At 48.6% G+C, this 19491-nt stretch overlaps 1 protein-coding gene across 1 annotated transcript in view; it reads left to right on the forward strand.

Annotated features, from left to right (window-relative positions):
• The window catches only part of UTP20 (UTP20 small subunit processome component), a 1390303-nt gene that overhangs the window by 1340898 nt on the left and 29914 nt on the right, over window positions 1–19491 (forward strand). The window contains exon 60 of the mRNA XM_069629877.1: window positions 12911–13037. Within this exon, the coding sequence (XP_069485978.1) occupies window positions 12911–13037 (127 nt within the window). The remainder of the gene's footprint in view (window positions 1–12910; window positions 13038–19491) is intronic.

Genomic DNA, 19491 nt, shown 5'->3' on the forward strand with positions numbered 1-19491 from the left:
AAGTCCCCGACCTCGGAAGGTTGTCCGGCAGTGCAGCTATGGGAAGCACACGCGGCGACACGAGCGCTACCCACATCACTTCCACTAAACACTCGAAGTCCAACCGAGACTCGACGCGCGTGTCGTGTTCTTGGAAAGAGGCACACAAAGAACGGTCCACCGAATCGGTGTCCTCTGGACGTTCTCGGTCAAGATCGCTGCATGACACCAGGCAACCATCCACTGTTGCCAAGAGTGCCTCACTCACCAAAGTTATGGAGGTACAATCGTCGGAAGATGAAGACGACCTCCATCCCCAGGCCGCACTCCAGGAGTCGGCGTCAACAGACCGCTCAATTCTGCTCCAGGATCCCGACGTCCTCACTTTAAGGAAAGGGACTGTACCCCCGAATCTCGGCGCCCGATGTCGAAAAGCTCAGAGAAGGTGAAAACGCCAGGGAAGCACTCTTCCACTCATGGGGAGGGGGGAAAACAGAAAAAGAAAGCATCTCAATCTTCTTCTACACCTCTGCTATATAAAGACAGTGCTAAGTCTTCTGATAAACAGCTAGCCAAGACCCCTGCACAAGCCCATAGGTCCAGTCAGGTCACAGCAGGGAAACCCTCCCAGGAAAGGGTAATCCCCAGCTCCAAAGAATGATCCAGTGAAGATATAGACAGAGTTCTGTCTAGAATGTCATCCCTAGCGGACGTCTATGCCAAGAACCCAGATCACTTCCTCTCCTATACCCCTGACAGGGCTACTCCCTCAGGGTCTAGTGACCCACAACCCCCTGGTAAAAAACCTCGAGTTGAGGTACCAACGCAAACTCGGTCTTCTGACCCTTTCTACGTACAGCCATACACTCAGTATAGTGAGCATCCACTACAAGATGAGGATCCAGAATTGGTAACGTTGGATGACCAAACTGGGGTGGACTACTATGGGGATGACGAGGACCAAGAGGAGGAGGAAGATGACCCAGAGGAATAGAATAGACTCCCCGGTAGGCAAAGAACCTCAGTTTACCGACTCCCCAGTCGACAACCAACCTCTCCTAAATGAGGTTTTGTCTAGAGCGGCAGAACACTTCCGCATAGACACTCGGGGAGCACAAGCGGAGAGGCACTTTGCAGAGGAACTAGTAGGAGAAAAGAAATCCATTGCCCAGGCCATCCCTATTCTCAAGTCTATACAAAGGAGAATTGATCCTTCCCTTCTCAATCCTAACCTCACCAGGGCGGTAAACCCCAGAATCGAAAAATTGTTCAGGGCAGCCCAATCAGACCCGCTTTACATAAAGGGGCAACTGAAACCTGACTCGCTGGTAGTGACTAATACCCGGAAGAGGGCAGGAACACCCCAATCTTCGTCTGAGGCTCCCCCGACAAGGAGAGCAAAAAGATCTACGGGTTGGGAAGGAAGGTAGCCTCCACTTCCGCCTACCAGGCAAGGATTGCCAATTCCACCACCCTATTGGCTAGTTACAACTGCCACCAGTGGGAGCAATTTGCTGCACTTATCGACTCCGCACCGGAACCTTTAAAGGGCCAGTTGGCACAGGTTGCATCAGAGGGGAGAGCCGTGTCCGGTTGCATCCTTAAGGCAACCTTTGATGCCGCAGATAACGCCGGCAGGCTAATAGCAGAGAGCACTGTCATTAAGAGGCATGCTTGGTTAAGACAGTCGGGGTTTAAACCCGAGACACAAGCATCCTTAATCGACATGCCGGTGGAGCCTAATCTACTGTTTGGCAAGGCGGTAGAGGACGCATTAAAAAATGCCAAAGAGGAGTATGAGACTCTGAAATCCCTGGGACAGTTGACCAACAAACCCCCTAATCAAAGAGGGAATGGCAATTTTCGTCGCCCACGCGGCCAAAATTTACAAAGAGGTTCCATCTATTCTCAGGGGCAGGGTACATCATAGGGTAACAACCAGCAGTCTACCCAGAGTTACAACAGGGGAAACAAGAGGGGCCGTGGTAAGGGAAGAGGCAGCCCCAGCAGAGGCGGCACGCCTCACGTAAAACAGTGACGCCGAGATCAGGGTCCCTTCCCACGTAGCTCCAGTAGGGGGACGCATTACCAACTTCACCCAAGCTTGGGAAGGGATCACATCAGACAGATGGGTGCTTTCCACAGTGTCCGCATGATACTGCATAGAACTGCTTAAGCGTCCCCGAAACCACCCCCCACGACAAAAAGTACATTCCTTGGACCACCAGAAGATCCTCCTCGAGGAGATCGTCAATCTTCTAGAAAAGGACGCGATCGAACTCGTCCCGGGCAAACGGGTAAACAAGGGTATTTATTCAACTTACTTCCTTGTGCCAAAAAAAGATGTGACAATGCGCCCAGTTTTACTTACGCCCTGCAAACAAGTATGTCAAGCCCCAAAAGTTTTGCATGACTACTCTCCAAGAGGTAATCCCCCCTCCTAAAAAAGGGGGATTACATGGCAACATTGGACATGAAAGATGCCCGTTTTCATATTTCCATGTTCCCAGCGCACAGAAGATTCTTGCACTTCAAGGTGGACGGTCAGCACTACCAGTACAAGGTGCTGCCCTTCGGTATAGCCTCGGCTCCAAGGGTATTCACCAAGGTTCTGGCGGGAGTGGCGGCACACCTACGCAGGGAGGCAATCCCAGTGTACCCTTACCTGGACGACTGGCTCATCACAGGGAAGACCCCAGTAATTTGCAGTTCAAACATTCAGAGAACGATCGACCTCCTCTTCGAATTGGGTTTCTCCATAATCAAGAAAAAATCAAGCCTGGTGCCAAGCACCTCCAAACAGTTCCTAGGAGCTGTACTAAACACTCAAGGGGGGTTGGCCTTTCCATCGGAGGAAAGAATTCGGAATCTACTACTGCAAATTCCTCTACATCTGCCCGGTCGCCAGATAACGGTGCACAAAGCGATGCATTTGCTAGGCATGATGGCGTCATGAATTTATTTGGTCCCCCCACGCGCACCTGCGCATGCGTCCCATGCAAGAATGGTTGGCGAAACAGTGGTCTCAGGCAAGTGGCCAGTGGGACGATCTAGTGGTCGTTTCGCCAACACTGGTACAAAGTCGTCACTGGTGGACAAGAGAAAACCTGTCAAAGGGGAAACCCTTTTACGATCCTGAGGTACAGGCTGTGGTCACTACAGATGCATCACAGTCAGGGTGGGGAGCTCACCTCCTTCACCCCACAGCTCAGGGTCTCTGGTCTCACACAGTGGCCAAGAATCATATCAAAGTGCTAGAGCTTGTGGCTGTATTCAGAGCGCTTCGAGCCCCACCTGTTGAACCTGTCAGTGCAAATCGTAACAGACAGCACGACAGTGATGTTCTACCTAAACAAGCAGGGAGGGACTAGTTCGCCAAATCTGTCCAAGCTTGTCCAGAAAATTTGGATATGGGCACTCAGACGGAACATTTACCTGTCATCTCAACATGTTCCAGGGGATCTCAATTCACTAGCAGACGCCTTGAGCAGAGATCTTCTCCCAAGAGAGCACGAGTGGTCTCTACACAGAGAGGTCATAGAAGACATCTTCTCACAGTGGGGTTTCCCCACTATAGACCTATTTGCCACAAGCGAAAACAGACAATGCCCAGACTTCGCATCCAGGTTTCCCCAGCCAGGCTCCAAGGGGAACACCCTGTGGACGAACTGGTCAGGGATGTTTGCTTACGCTTCTCCACCAACTCCTCTAATGAGGAAGGTGGTCAACAAGATGCACAGAGAATCGATGACGCTCAACCTAGTTGCTCCCATGTGGGCGAGACAACCGTGGTTCCCACACCTGTGCAAGCTAGCAGCGTGCGAACCCATCAGACTCCTGTGCTGGTACAACCTACTATCCCAGCACCAAGGTCAAACAGTGCATCCTCAACCCAGCTCAATGAACTTGGCAGCATGGCTCCTGAAGTCCTAGAGTTTGGACACCTCAACTTACCACAGAGGTGCATGGACATCCTAAAGGATCCTCTAGGAAGCCCAACACTAGGCACTGTTATTTTGACAAATGGGAAAGATTTGTTATCTGGTGCCAGAATAAGCAAATCAACCCAGTTGATTGCACTCCTTCCACTATTGTCACCTACATGCTCCACCTGCTGGACGCAGGGTTGGTATTTAATTCACTAAAGGTACACCTGCCACCTCTGTCAGCATACACCACCTCCGTTAACAAGGTATCGTGGTGGAAAGTACCAGTGGTTAAAGCCTTCATGGAAGTGGTAAAGAGTCTCCACCCTCCAATCTCTAACCCACCACCAGGATGGGACCTTAATGTGGTGCTGGCTAAACTCATGGGCCCCCCCATTCGAGCCCATGCCATTACTTCTTTGGGGTACACAATATAGAGATTGATCCCAGAGGAGGAAGGAGAGAGAAGAAACTTCGGCAAAAAGAAACTTCTGCATCCTAGACTTTGAGAGTAAAACACCCAGTGGGCACAACACAGATGAGGAACTATATACGTTCCTGGGTTAATACTCAAACTGTTATGATGCAAAGAAACTGATATTTTTAACCGAAGTACTTAAGGGGACCTTTATATGAATGTCATAAGTAGTCAACTTGTTTTCCCAAGTAGATTTCATCCAGTATGATGAGAAAGGAGTTTTTGATCTTTTAGTTGTATTAAGTCTTCCGATTTTCCACCTTTTCTCTTTTCTAGTATGATGAGGACAGTAGAGACTGTTTAATTTTAATTCACCTTTGGGATTTGATGGGTTTGTTTGATCCAATACACACTGATATTTGTAAGGTTTTTTGATTGGGTGTGACATGTGGGCGTTCATATTGAGATTTTAAACCTTTTTCTACTTTTAGTCTGTATATAGATCTTGGTACTTGTCCTTGGTGAAACTATAGGCACTTGCTCTTTTTGGAGGAAGATATGAATAGCACTTTAAATATTGCTGGTAGCACATTGCTCTTTGAACCAAGGAACAAGTGCCACGTATGTATGTAAACCGAAGGCCAATCGGTGTCTGTTTAGTTAAATAACCGCCAATTTTTTTAGGCACTATGGCAGGCCTTGTGCAGGTCTTTTAGATTAAGTAACATATGCACTGTGCACCTTATAACTATGCTGCTAATATTATGCACTTTACAGTTATGCTGCTAGTAATATGCAATATGCATTTTAGCATTGCAAAATAGTACTGTATTACCATTACCATTTAGCATTATTTTAACACAGCTGTATTTAAATCTGGCTTGTGACTGTACAGGGTTATGCTTTGGGTCTTGTGATTTGCACTACAGACTAACAATGTAATTTCGAGCACTGTGCTAGAACACATCAACCATATGCACACTATTGGCACCATATTAAATGGGAGTCCATCACACGTTATCTAAAAGGAGGACCACTATACAGAATACGGGGTAGCAGCCCGGGTTTAGCAAACCCGCCTTACAGAACAGACCTGTTCCAAAATGGCCGACACGGTTTTCCAACAGATAAATAAGGTAGTCCTCTTTCTATGTCTATCCACATGTCACATGGGGTATCTTAACCCTCTACAATGGTTGGATCATTAGTTGTGAACAAGCGGTCAGTGGACCGCGAAACGCGTAGACTCCATCCATCTACTATGCACCAGTTACCTTGGGAGGGCCACAATGTGAGTGGCTTGTGAAAACTTTTTGTCTGCCATGAGGATGTGCAATAATTTCATGGAATTATTTGGAACTTAAATAAAGTGGAACAATTTTGTATTTTGGTTTCCTGATTTCATTGGGGACTAAGGAGTGCTCCTCCACCAACTGTGGAAACGACAGCCGAAGAAAGATATATATATTTCTGAGGCTTGTGGAATCTGCTTAGATCACATGCTGTGCATAGGCCGACATCTAGTGGAAGCTGCGGAGTATTACAGTTTGTTTTTCGAAAGTCGAAAATGGGCGTCGACACAGGCGTGCCAGTAATACTATCCCTAGTGTGACGTCCACTGTACCCAAGATCCCTCACGCGTGTAGGATCCTCAGATTGTTTTTTTCCGCCATACTGGTCGGAAGCATCTTGCGGAGTTCCCTGGCCTTAGCCATACTTTTGCTGTTATTATAATTTTAATTCTTATTCATTCCCTTCCCCACCCCAACGTCGACCCTCAACCTCGACGACGGCTGGAGAAGTCATCGACCGTCGACTGCTGCACGACGGATCTGGGCCTCGGTAGGCCGCTGGCCTCGGCCCGGGCCTAGTAGGCCGCTGGCCTCGGCCCTTACAAGTAGGGAGAGTGGGGGGTGGTACATACTCTTCACTCTTGATATATAGTTACATTTATATATATTCCTACACTTAGCAGCCCGCTGCCTTAAGGTGCGTATGGAGGGTACCCCTTTTCAATTCTGCCCCAAGTGCAATCGCAAATACCCTTGGGTCGACAGGCACGCCACGTGCAATCTCTGCTTGCCGAGGGATCACCCCGAAGCGAACTGCAGAGCGTGTAGTAGGTTTAAACCTAAGACACTTAAGGACCGTTCGACAAAGCGTTGGGCCCACCACGCCAGGCAGGAGGCCATGGCAGCGGAGGGCGCCTTCAGCGATGGCAGCGACGCCGTACTTTCGGACGGCGAGGGCATTACGGCGTCGAAAGACAGCCGACGAGCGCAGGTCCCCGACCTCGGAAGGTCGTCCGGCAGGGCGGCTATGGGGAAGACCCCCGGCGACGCAAGCGCTACACACCTAACACACACTAAACACACGAAGACCAACCGGACCTCGACGACGTCGACTTCCCGGAAAGAGGCACAAAAAGAACGGTCCGACTCGGTGTCCTCTGGGCGCTCTCGATCGAGATCGCCTCACGACGCAAGGCAATCATCCACTCTTGCCAAGAGTGCCTCGCTACACACACTAACGGAAGTTCGATCGTCGGGAGACGAAGACGACTTCCACCCCCAGGCCGCGCTCCAAGATACCGAGACCGCGGTTAACACCAGTGAGGCCCCACGCCCGAAGCACACAGATACCTTTCCAGACCCTCGACGCCAGGCGTCGAAAGTCGCTGGGGCCCCCAAGGGACAGGGAAAACATTTTTCCACGCACGGAGAAGGGGGGAAACAGCGGAAAGCACAGCCTTCCACCCCTGTAAAGCCTAAGCAGACAAGCAAACACAAGTCTACCCTTGAAAATAAATCACCTGCTAAATTAATACCCTGTTCCAGGGAATGGTCCAGTGAAGACATAGACAGGGTTATGTCTAGGATGTCTTCCTTGGCTGATTTTTATGATAAGAACCCAGAACACTTTCTTTCATATAACCCTCAAGGGGCCACACCCTCAGGCTCCTCCGATCCTATCCCGCTAAGTAAAAAGCCCCGGGTCGAAAGACCTGAACCCTTCGAGGTTCAGCCTTACTCCACTACATATTCTACTCCACTCCCCAGTTATCAGGGACAAGTTTTCCCTGAAGAGGACCAGGAGTTTGCAATTATGGAAGAACAAACCGGGACAGATTACTATGCAGAGGATGAGGACCTGGAGGAGGGAGAAGATGAGCAGGAAATTTACAGAGTAGATTCCCCAGTACAAAGCGAAGCCCCAGTTACTGACTCTCCAGTTGATAACCAGCCCCTCCTTAACGAGGTTCTCGCTCGAGCAGCGGAACACTTCCACATCGACACCCACGGTGTACAGGAGGAAAGGGACTTCGCGGAGGAGTTTGTAGGAGAGAGAAGACCGGTCGCTCAGACCATCCCTATCCTCAAATCCATCCAACGAAGAATAGATCCTTCCCTGGTGAATCCTAACCTCACCAGAGCTGTCAACCCCAGAATTGAAAAGATTTTCCGGGCAGCCCAGTCTGACCCTCTGTATATAAAGGGACATCTTAAACCAGATTCCCTAGTGGTGACCAACACTAGAAAGAGGGCTGGCACGCCCTTATCTTCATCAGAAGCTCCTCCCGACAAGGAGAGCAAAAAACTTTACGGGTTTGGCAGAAAGGTAGCCTCAACGTCCGCCTACCAAGCAAGGATTGCGAATTCCACCACCCTGTTGGCTAGTTACAATTGCCATCAATGGGAAGAAGTCGCGGCGCTCATTGCCTCTGCTCCAGAACCGTTAAAGGGCCAGCTGGCTCGGATCTCGGCAGAGGGGAGAGCCGTGTCTGGTTGCATTTTAAAAGCAACTTTCGACGCCGCTGACAACGCAGGGAGATTGATAGCAGAAGGTACTATTATCAAGAGACATGCGTGGTTACGGCAGTCGGGATTCAAGACAGAAACCCAGGCTTCTTTAATAGACAAGCCAGTGGAACCCGACCTATTGTTTGGGAAAGCGGTCGAAGACGCACTTAAAAATGCCAAAGATGAATATGAGACTCTCAAATCCCTTGGCCAGCTTACCAACAAACCCCCTAACCAGAGGGGGAACAATAATTTTCGTCGCCCACGCGGCCAAAATTCACAAAGAGGCAACTATGCCCAGGGACAAGGTACACAATGGAATAACAACCAGCAGTCTACCCAGAGTTACGGCAGGGGTAACAAGAGAGGTCGTGGAAGAGGCAGAGGCAGCCCCAACAAGGGCGGTGGCACGCCTCCACCAAAACAGTGACGCTCAGTTCAGGGTCCCTTGCCACGCAACCCCAGTAGGGGGACGCATTTCCACCTTCACCCAAGCTTGGGAAGGGATCACCTCAGACAGATGGGTGCTGTCAACGGTATCCGCAGGATATTGTATAGAACTACTACAGCGTCCCCGGAATCATCCTCCACGACAAAGAGTGCACTCCCTAGAGCATCAAAGGATCCTTCTCGAGGAGATCGCCATTCTGCTAGAAAAGGACGCGATAGAACTCGTCCCAGGACACCAGGTAAACAAGGGTATCTATTCAACTTACTTCCTTGTGCCAAAGAAAGATTTGACAATGCGCCCAGTATTGGACTTACGGCCTGCCAACAAATATGTCAAGCCCCAAAAATTCCGTATGACCACGCTACAAGAGGTAATCCCCCTCCTAAAAAAGGGGGATTACATGGCAACCTTGGATATGAAAGATGCTTATTTTCATATTTCCATGCTCCCAGCGCACAAAAAGTACTTGCGCTTCAAGGTGGACAGTCGCCACTACCAATTCAAGGTACTGCCCTTCGGGATAGCTTCAGCACCAAGGGTATTCACCAAGGTACTGGCGGTGGCGGCTGCACACCTACGCAGGGAAGCAATCCCGGTGTACCCTTATCTGGACGACTGGCTCATAACGGGGGAAACCCCAGGAATTTGCAGGTCAAACATTCAGAGGACTATCGACCTCCTCCACGAATTAGGCTTCTCCATCAACGAGAAAAAGTCAAGTCTGGTGCCAAGCACCTCAAAACAGTTTCTAGGAGCTATCCTAGATACTCAGAAAGGATTGACCTTCCCTTCGGAAGAGAGAATTCGGAATATACTTCTGCAAATTCCGCATTATCAGTCAGGTCAACAGATAACAGTACGCAAAGCTATGCGGTTACTGGGCATGATGGCGTCATGCATTTACCTGGTCCCCCACGCGCGTCTGCGCATGCGTCCCATGCAGGAATGGTTGGCGAAACAGTGGTCTCAGGCAAGTGGTCATTGGGACGATCTAGTGGTCGTTTCGCCAACACTCGTACAGAGCCTACACTGGTGGACAAGAGAGAATCTCGCAAAGGGGAAACCCTTTTACGATCCCGAAGTACAAGCCGTGGTGACTACAGATGCATGCCTGACTGGGTGGGGAGCTCACCATCTCCACCACACAGCTCAGGGTCTCTGGTCTCACTCAGTAGCCAAGAACCACATCAATCTGCTAGAGCTTCTGGCAGTATTCCGAGCGCTAAGGGCGTTCGAGCCCCATCTACTGAACTTGTCGGTGCAGATCAGGACGGACAGCACGACAGCCATGTTCTATCTGAACAAGCAAGGGGGGACTCGTTCGCCAAATCTGTCCAAGCTTGCCCAGAAAATATGGATATGGGCACTCAGACGGAACATCTTCCTGTCATCGCAACATGTTCCAGGGGAGCTCAATTCCCTAGCGGATGCTCTAAGCAGAAACTCCCTCCCAGAAGAACACGAATGGGTCCTTCACAGAGACGTAGTAGAAGATCTCTTCTCTCAGTGGGGTTTCCCCACTATAGACCTATTCGCCACAAGCGAAAACAAACAATGCCCAGGATTTGCATCCAGGTTCCCCCAGCCGGACTCCCAAGGGAATGCCCTGTGGATGAACTGGTCAGGGATGTTTGCGTACGCTTTTCCACCAACTCCTCTCATCAGGAAGGTGGTGTACAAGATGAACAAGGAATCTATGACGCTCATCCTAGTTGCTCCCATGTGGGCGAGACAACCATGGTTTCCACACCTACGCAGGATGGCGGTGTGCGAACCCATCAGACTCCCAGCCTGGTACAACCTACTGTCCCAGCAACAGGGTCAAACAGTGCATCAGGAACCCAACTCTATGAACCTAGCAGCATGGCTCCTGAAGTCATAGAGTTTGGACATCTCAAATTACCACAGAGGTGTATGGACATTCTAAAGGAGTCCAGGAAACCAAATACAAGGCACTGTTACTTTGATAAGTGGAAAAGATTCGTTATCTGGTGCCAGAATAAACAAATCAACCCGGTTGATTGCACTCCTTCCAACGTTGTGACATACATGCTCCACCTGCTGGATGCAGGGTTGGTTTTTAACTCGCTGAAAGTACACCTGGCAGCCCTCTCGGCTTACACCACATCCCATAACAAGGTCTCGTGGTGGAAAGTACCAGTGGTTAAAGCCTTCATGGAAGGAGTAAAGAGACTTCACCCTCCTATTTCGAACCCACCGCCAGGATGGGACCTCAACGTGGTGCTAGCTAAGCTCATGGGACCCCCATTCGAACCCATGCATAAAAGTAGTCTCAAACACCTGACTTATAAAACGGCCTTCTTAGTAGCCATTACCTCCATAAGAAGGGTCAGTGAAATTCAGGCTCTGTCAGTGCAGGATCCTTTCTTTACTATCCACAAGGACAAACTGGTTTTACGCACACACCCTAGGTTCTCACCTAAATTCATATCCAAGTTCCATGTAAACCAGTCCATCGAGCTTCCGGCTTTCTTCCAGAACCCGCAAAGCTCGGCTGAGGTGAAACTACACACCCTAGATGTGCGTAGGGCGGTCCTATACTATGTAAATAAAACCAGACCGCTAAGGAAAACAGATCAACTGTTTGTCTCCGTAGCTACAGGCAGAGAGGGGGATCGCGTCTCTAAGGGCGCTATCTCGAAGTGGATTATCAACTGTATACAGCTGTGTTACTCTCTTTCTGACAAGACTCTGCCTTTTACGCCAAGGGCCCACTCTACTAGAGGCATTGGTGCCACTCTGGCTTTCATTGCAAATGTTCCCCTCGACACCATTTGCAAAGCGGCTACTTGGAGCTCTATTCACACTTTTACTCAGCATTACTGCATTGACACTCATTCCAAGACAGATACACAAGTGGGACAAGCGGTTCTAAGACACCTGTTTGCTCATGACCCTTCTCACATCCCACCTCCTTCTTCTGGTACTGCTCGCTAATCTATGCACAGCATGTGATCTAAGCAGATTCCACAAGCCTCAGAAGGGATACATTACTCACCGTAATCGTATTTCTGATGCTTGTATCTGCTTAGATTCACATGCGACCCACCCTTCCTCCCCTCCGAGAGAAGGCGCATGATTGCTTGTAGTCTTACCTTTTCTGTCTATCTGCTTGGATTATCTGTACTCACGCTACTCCTCATGCTTCCTCATGTCAGAAAAAATACAATCTGAGGATCCTACACGCGTGAGGGATCTTGGGTACAGTGGACGTCACACTAGGGATAGTATTACTGGCACGCCTGTGTCGACGCCCATTTTCGACTTTCGAAAAACAAACTGTAATACTCCGCAGCTTCCACTAGATGTCGGCCTATGCACAGCATGTGAATCTAAGCAGATACAAGCATCAGAAATACGATTACGGTGAGTAATGTATCCCATATATATATATATTTTTCTTTTTTTTGTTTTACTGGGCCTGCGGTAATGTCATCAATGACATTAGTGATGTCATGTGTGTCAGTCTTAGCAGAGCACAGTGGTGGCGTGAGTTATGGTTGCGTAGCCTACCATATCTGGCGAATTTCTGGGTTTTTTTCGGGTTTGCTTGTAACCATAATGTGGATAGGTTGTTAGTAGTGCAAAGTAACTATAACGTCCCTTGAACAAAGTTTTTGCACTGAATTTGCTGTTTCTTTTTTAGTACAACTTAAATTGCTTTTAAGAATGTTTTTTCTGTATGTGTGTTAAATAGTTATGAGTATGAACGAGTAATAAAAGGTTCACTGCAGTCTACTTCATCCCATCCCACTTAAGTATTTTGAAAATGGTTTTACAAATATATGCCCTTTACACCAAAGACAGAATCCCAGCCTCCGGCTCCGCCTGTTACATGACATGCATTGGAAAGTTCGACATTGGCTCGTTCTGCCGCTAATCTATTCATAAAATACAGGACATGTGTGTGGCAGTTCTTTGGATTCCTAATTTTAACATGACATTTTTGTTATACTAAAAGGATCCCAGAAACTATGTAAATTGTCCTTTTTGTATGTTTAAATGTAAAGGATGGGTATTGTTTCTCCCACCTATATGGAAGAAGATGCTTTTTAAACATTGCAAATCCCAGACACTAGGTTCAGAGGCTATTTTAAAGGTAGTTTCCCTTAGTGGGGCAGTAAAAAGCACAGCCAGTTAAAGATGGCCTTGGTCGGGGAATGATTCATGTGGGGGGAATGACTCTGGTATGGCCAGAGTATCATGCAAGTGCTGGCCACTTGATTCTGCATTCCAAATTGAAAAATCATAGTAGTCCAATCGTTTTTATGTCATAACATATTTTCAATGTAATGCCATGTATTTGTCTTTTCAGAGAACGTGCATCTTCAAGTTTCTTGGTGCCATCGCTGTAGATCTTGGGAAAGAACGGGTGCAGCCGTATCTTGCAACGATCATTACGCCCCTCTATCGAGAACTGAACAGTTCATACGCAGAACAAGGTAGCTGAGCTGGCGCTGTGTTCGTGTTCTCCCTTGTAAAGTACTTTATGGATAAACATGCGACTGTTGTCATGAAGCCAGACCCTAGAATATGCTGAAAGCGATGTTCTAAAGAAGACAGGCACTGTGGCTGTCTCTCTCAGAACAGGCACTGCCACTCAACATGTGTATCGCCACATCTCAGTTTGCTTGGTCTTGGCTGGTCCCCTTTTCACGATTCTTTGGTTTTTCCTGAAGCTTTTATTTAAGGTGTGAGACAACCTTAGGGATATCTTTCCAATGTCTGGAATTCATTCTGACTGGTCAAATTCCGAAGGAGCAACTGAACCCTTCAGACACCTGACAACGTTATACGCACAAGCTTTTGTAGTCACTGCTGCGTTCAGTGCTCTGGGGGGGTACGGTTGGGGGGATGCGTGGGGTAGGTCTGGGGGGAGAATCGGATACAATTTATATTTTTAAAAAACCTATCTTCTCGTTTGACTTACGGTGAGGAACGGCAGACACTGCACATTCTCCTGCTTACCCTTTCCTTTCAGGGCCCAACTGGCCATCCCGTAACCAACGCACTGGTGTATTATCTGTGCTTCTCCGCTGACAACCAGCAGGAGTTCCTGTAGAGGTAGCCTTAATCAGGAGCACGAGGTTACTGTAATCCTAGCACTTGTTAATGAGGAAGAGGGAAGGCCCGCAGGGGGGGACTGGCAAAATGGAGGGAACTGGAGTGGTTCACCATCTCAGCTTAACTTTTTAAGCACCTACGCACTGCTCTCTTACTAGCCAAGCACCAATCTATTTAACTGTCCCTAACTGATCCTCAATGAGCCCCTATTTATTATAACTTCTATCACCCGGCAGGGCTAGGCAAGTGCTTGTATCCCCAGTGTTTATGAAATGAGTCCTTCTATCTGGAGTGATTTGGAGGAAGCATTTTAGTCTTGGTGCAGAAGGAGTCTTGCTTAGGTAAGGTAGTGTTCATGTTCATGGAGAGTAGTGTTGCTTATTTGTTGGTCCTCTCTCTACTCTTCCACAAGTAGCTGTGTGTCAGATATGAGGTTGCTTACTGAGAGTATGTGTGTCTGTGGGTACAAGTAGCACTCCACCCAACTGATAACGTGTCCAGAGATCTGAACTGCCAGACGGAGATTGTTGCAGCAGTCTTTGCACAGGTCTCTGGTTAGGGCTGTTACAACAAAGTGGGAAGAGAGAAGGTAAAGTCCCTGTGACCAACAAAAACAGGTCAATGATCCAAAAATGAATAAAAGTTAAAGGGACCCCAAATGTAAATCCTGTCTTAACAGAGATGTCCGATGGAGCTCTCAGGAACAGGGGAGTGTTAGGAGCAAGGTTCCCCCTTAGATGAGCGGATGAGTGCCCACACACCTTTTGTTTTATTGACCGCTCATGAGCTCTCGATCACTGTACACCCGACATAAGCAATATCTGTAAAAATGGTTCCTTAACTTGGATTGGTTGGAAGTCAGCCAATCCGAGCAAACAGTGTCCACATCCGGGCTTGAGGCTGTTCCTATAGATGTAGGATTAGTGTGGCCATTGCCAGTCCTCACGTTCCTCATGGATTTCTTGTAGGAAAGCACAGATTCTGACTTCCAGGTGGGCAGAGCTTCTGCCCACCCCTCTCCGAAGCGATCCAGCACAGGGTAAAGGAGACATGTGGCCGCCTGGCTCCCTACGAAACCCGCCTCATTCCTCTGCTCTGTCCCTCAGTATATTCCCTCTGTTTTCAGTGATTCACCCTTACTCTGGTTCCCTGTCCTGCCTTGGGTAGGGGGGGTTGCTACTGCAGTGAGTGCCACGTGCCAGAAGCTGGCGGCAACATCACCACAATCATGAATGTGTGAAGTTTTTATTACTGAACCTATGCACGTCAGCTGTACTGATGGTGGTGCAATCACACGTGAAAAGAAGTGTCACACGTTGCTGGGCATGTAGAGCTTCTCCCATAGCTCAGTGTCACCTGCCTCTGTTCCATGGTTCGAAACCTCAGTTTGCTGAAGCTTTTTTATTTGATTTTAGTATGCAGGCAAATACATCCCGTCACAGCTACTGTGTTGTGTGTGCCAATATGCAGTGCACCATTGCAGGTGTTTTGCACTGACCTTTAGCCGCTTCCACCTGATTCAAAAAACACTCCAGCAAAGGCTGTACAGTGGCTACTCGTCTGATGGAGGTGTAGAAAAACGGGTACAGACAGAATTTTGAATGTTAGCCAGTGCCACCTTTAGATTTTGATTGTGAATATAACCTTGCAGCGCATCTAGACAGGATTGTGAATGTTGGCTAGGCCCACATTTAGATATAAATGTAAATACTGCGTGGCGCCACATCTAGACAATGCCACATTCAGATATAATTGTGAATATTTGCTCCATCACATCTAGACAGGATTGGGAATGTTAGCCAGTACGACATTTAAATAGAACTGTGAATATCATCCAGCACGGCTACGGTACAAATAACCTTGAACACTACGGTACATATATCTTACACCACATCCATGCACTGTAGAATGCAGCTGTGACTATGCTTTTCGGTCTAGCAGCACACACAGCCGTTCAGACTGAAACACCTGATGTACCTCAACACCTCTGCCATTAGTATACGGCGACTACCTACAGAAGACATCTGGTATAGCTGGTCACACATCAGCTCTCTCAACAATAGCAATCTATCGCAAACCACCAACAGTGCCCACCCACGTGCCTAACCTCGCTTTGGACTGCTTAGTCGAGCCTAGCCAGCCACCCAAGTCCTACACCGGTAAAATGCACACATGCATCTACTAATCTAAACTCCTCAGAATTTTCCAGCACATTGACTATGGTCACAGAGGGCGTTCCAACCAAAAAGCGCATTGAGGCCACACAAATGTGAAAAGAGCACTATATATAATAATGAAATACAATAGAATACATCAAAGAAGGTAGCAGGCGCTCCTCTCCAGAAAGAACATGGACTGATAACCTGTTCTGAGATGAAAGTTTGCAGCACACGCTTTTTGCTCACTGTACCTTTCACAGATGGGAAATATCCATTTGCATATTAGTCTTGGTCCTGCCCACATGGGCAGTCCATCACCGAAATGCTATGGCAATTCCCCTCTGAACAAGAGTACCGACAGCAACCCCATACACGTGTTTCAGCGTTGTTGGGCCTCATCAGTGAGGTGAAGCTGTGCCTCTCTGAGCACAGTGAGCAGGGAATCCACGTCTGGTTGCCCCCAGGTAACTTAGGGTGACAATAGAATACATACAGAATTGTCCATAGTGCTACATCAGCTCTGGTGCATTAGATTTATGGTGACCTGTTTGTCCCCAAAGCCAATCCGGTCTTTGTGCACAAGGTAACATTCCTGATTGGGAACGTGTGAGTATCAGAAAAAGAATAGTTCATGGGATGGAAGGTAAGGGGGTAGCCTCAGAAAATGTAGTGCTAGTGCTCACACTTATTGTCACTAATGTCAACTGCAGGAGAGCAGTGCAGGGCACTGTGGACTGACGTCTAAAAATGATATGACGGTTCTTAGAACCACAGAGCTCAGTGGCAGACCAGACACCCAGAACAGAGGCCATGCATGGGTTCAAAACATTTGTATGGATTTATACTTTTTTCAATGTTTTTTCATTTGCATGAAACTTAAATAGGAATGGGCACACATTATTTGGCAGTACACGAAAAATCGAAAATATACTGTGCACATTGCAGTTGGTCTAGTGCTGATCATAGCCTGTCTTAGTGGTGTCCCAGAGTTAGCCGATGCGCCAACTGTAAGGGTTTATGTACTAAAAGATGCAGGTGTTTGTGTGACATGATTGACAAATTCCCTATTGCATTAGGTATAAGTGTGGCATCTTCTATACCTAATACCGACCTGGCTTTTCCACATGTGACGATATATCTGATTAGAAAAGAATGCGTGACACCTTCTGCTCTCACAGGTCAGATAGTCTTCCCGGAGTGGATCCCTGCCTCCATCATTCCTATTCAGGTCTACTCCTCCTTTGAATGCCATGCCTGGTCTGCAGGCTCGCCTTCTCTCCTGGCTGCTCTTACTGTGGCTACTATCTACTGGCCGTCTTGCCAGGTAACCTCGTTCCTCTCCGAGTGGGCAGACCTCTCCTCCTCCCACCTTGCCTCTACCACTCAACTCCTCCTCCTCGAAGACCTCAACATCCACCTGAATGCTTCCTGTCCTTCCCTGGACTCTTTCACAACCTCTGTGATTCTCTTTCTCTCTATTCCTTCCTCTGCCCGACTCACTCTGCAGGGCACACCTTGGATGTTCTGCTCTCCTCAGACCTACCCCTCTCTAACCCTCTCACCACTCCTCTCTCCTGGAGTGACCACGTTCTCATATCCTCTCCTCATCTCTCTCTACTCCTAAGGCCGAGCCAACTCCAGCACTGCCACCCATCTTCTCAGTCATCCAACCCATGAAGCGTGTGTCAGCTGAGGCTTTTGCCGCCACTTTGTCTCCCCCCTCCTGCACCTCTGGCTGACTCACATCCTGACACAGCTCTTCCCAACCTCCATTCTTCTTTCTCTAACACTCTTGATGTGCTTGGCCCTGTCATGAGGATCTGCTTGAAGCCCAAAGCCAAGTGCGACTCCTGGTACGACTCAGACCTTGTCACACTTAAATTCAAGTGTAGGGTGGCTGAGAGGAAATGGCGGGCATTATGTGCACCCTCTGACAAACTGGCCTGCCACTGGCTCCAAAGGCAGTACAGACTCTGTCCACACTAAGAAGAGAGCTTACATCCAAGCCTGCGTCTCTGCGGCATCTAACAACTCGGCCGAACTCTTTAAAATCTGCAATGAGCTGGCCAATCCTGCTGCAGTCTCTACCTCTCATGTTGCCTCCCAGGCCCTCTGCACGGCCTTGGCTTCACATTTCATCTCTAAAACCCAGGACATCCTGTCCACCCTCTCTTCCGCTCCTCCTTCTTCCTCTACTTTTTCTACTACTTCTGGCCTTCCTGTGACCGCCTCTCTTCCTCCCTACTCTTCCTTTCCTTTGTTCACCCCCGACAATGTTTCTAGACAAGTCCGATCTATGAAAGTCTCGTCAAAACAGGTTCTTCCCTGTTCATCTGAAACCATCAAGGACCATATTGACAACCTTGCTCCAGCGTTGGCCAACTTCTGCACCCTTTTCTTAAGAAACCCTCAACCGCCCCATCCTTTCTGGCTAACTATCGGCCAATATCCATTACTCCTTTTCTGGGCAAACTCTTGGAAAAGCTGGTCATCTCCCAGCTTAACCTTCACACTGAATATGTTGGTTGTCTCCATGACCATCAGTCTGGCTTTGGTGCGACCAGAAGCTTGCAAACTGCTCTCCTGAACATCCGTGAAGACCTGCTCTCAAACCTTGACACTAACCATCCTTCTGTCCTCATCCTTCTCGATCTCTGTTCTGCTTTTGATACTGTCGACCATGCCATCCTTCTCAACCAGCTCTGTGATAACCTGAGTATCACTGATCAAGCCCTGGCCTGGCTGACCACCTTACTCTCAGGTCCATCTTGGGTCTTTCCTCTCTCTCTCTACCTGTGGTGTTCCCCAGGGGTCTAATCATTCTCCTTGGCTGTTCAACCAATACCTGACACGTCTTGCCCACTGCATAGCTGCTCTCTGCTCCAACTTTCAGTGCTATGTGGATGACACTCAGCTCGCTTTCAGGCGCCTCTTCTCCCTCTCTCATCCCGGATTGTCTGTCCGCAATCCAGGAGTGGTGTCACGCCAATGATCTCTGCCTTAATGCCAGTAAGACGGAGATCCTACTCATCGGCTCACCAGCACCTTCCTTTCCTCTCTGGCCGCCCACTCTGGGCCCTCTTCCTGGTACGACCTGTGGAGCTAAGAACCTCGGGGTCATCTTCGGCTCCACACTCTCCTTCTCTCCTCACATCTCTGACATCTCTAAGAAGTCAAACTACCAGCTGCACCTCCTCAGAGGTATTCTTCCTTTCCGCACCTTCCCCCAGAAGCTTACTGTCTCCAGAGCTCTGGTTCTCTCTAGGCTGGACTACTGCAACAGCCTCTTTCTAAATCTGCATGCCTCTACCCTCCATACTTTACAACTCATCCAGAACCGGACTGCGAGACTTATCTTTGGCCTCAAGCCCAGGGATCGTATCTCTCCAGCATTGAAATCTCTTCATTTTCTTCCAGTGGTGGCAAGGATAAAGTTCAAGACCCTCTGCATTGTCCACAAGGCTTTCTGGGGCCTGGTACCGCAATACCTCCAACTCTGTACCGAAAATATCTTCCTACTCGAGCTCTTCGCTCCTCCAACTCCTTGAGGGCAGATCTCTTTTTGTCTGGTGCCTCTGTCTGGAACAGCCTCCCTGCCTCTCTGAAACTTTAGCAGAACCATCTCCGGATCCGGAATCACCTCATGACCTTCCTCTTTGCTTCTGCCTTCTCT

This window comes from Ambystoma mexicanum, chromosome 12 (genome assembly GCF_040938575.1).
Source record: "Ambystoma mexicanum isolate Mex_15411 chromosome 12, UKY_AmexF1_1, whole genome shotgun sequence".
NCBI classification, from domain to species: Eukaryota; Metazoa; Chordata; class Amphibia; order Caudata; family Ambystomatidae; genus Ambystoma; species Ambystoma mexicanum.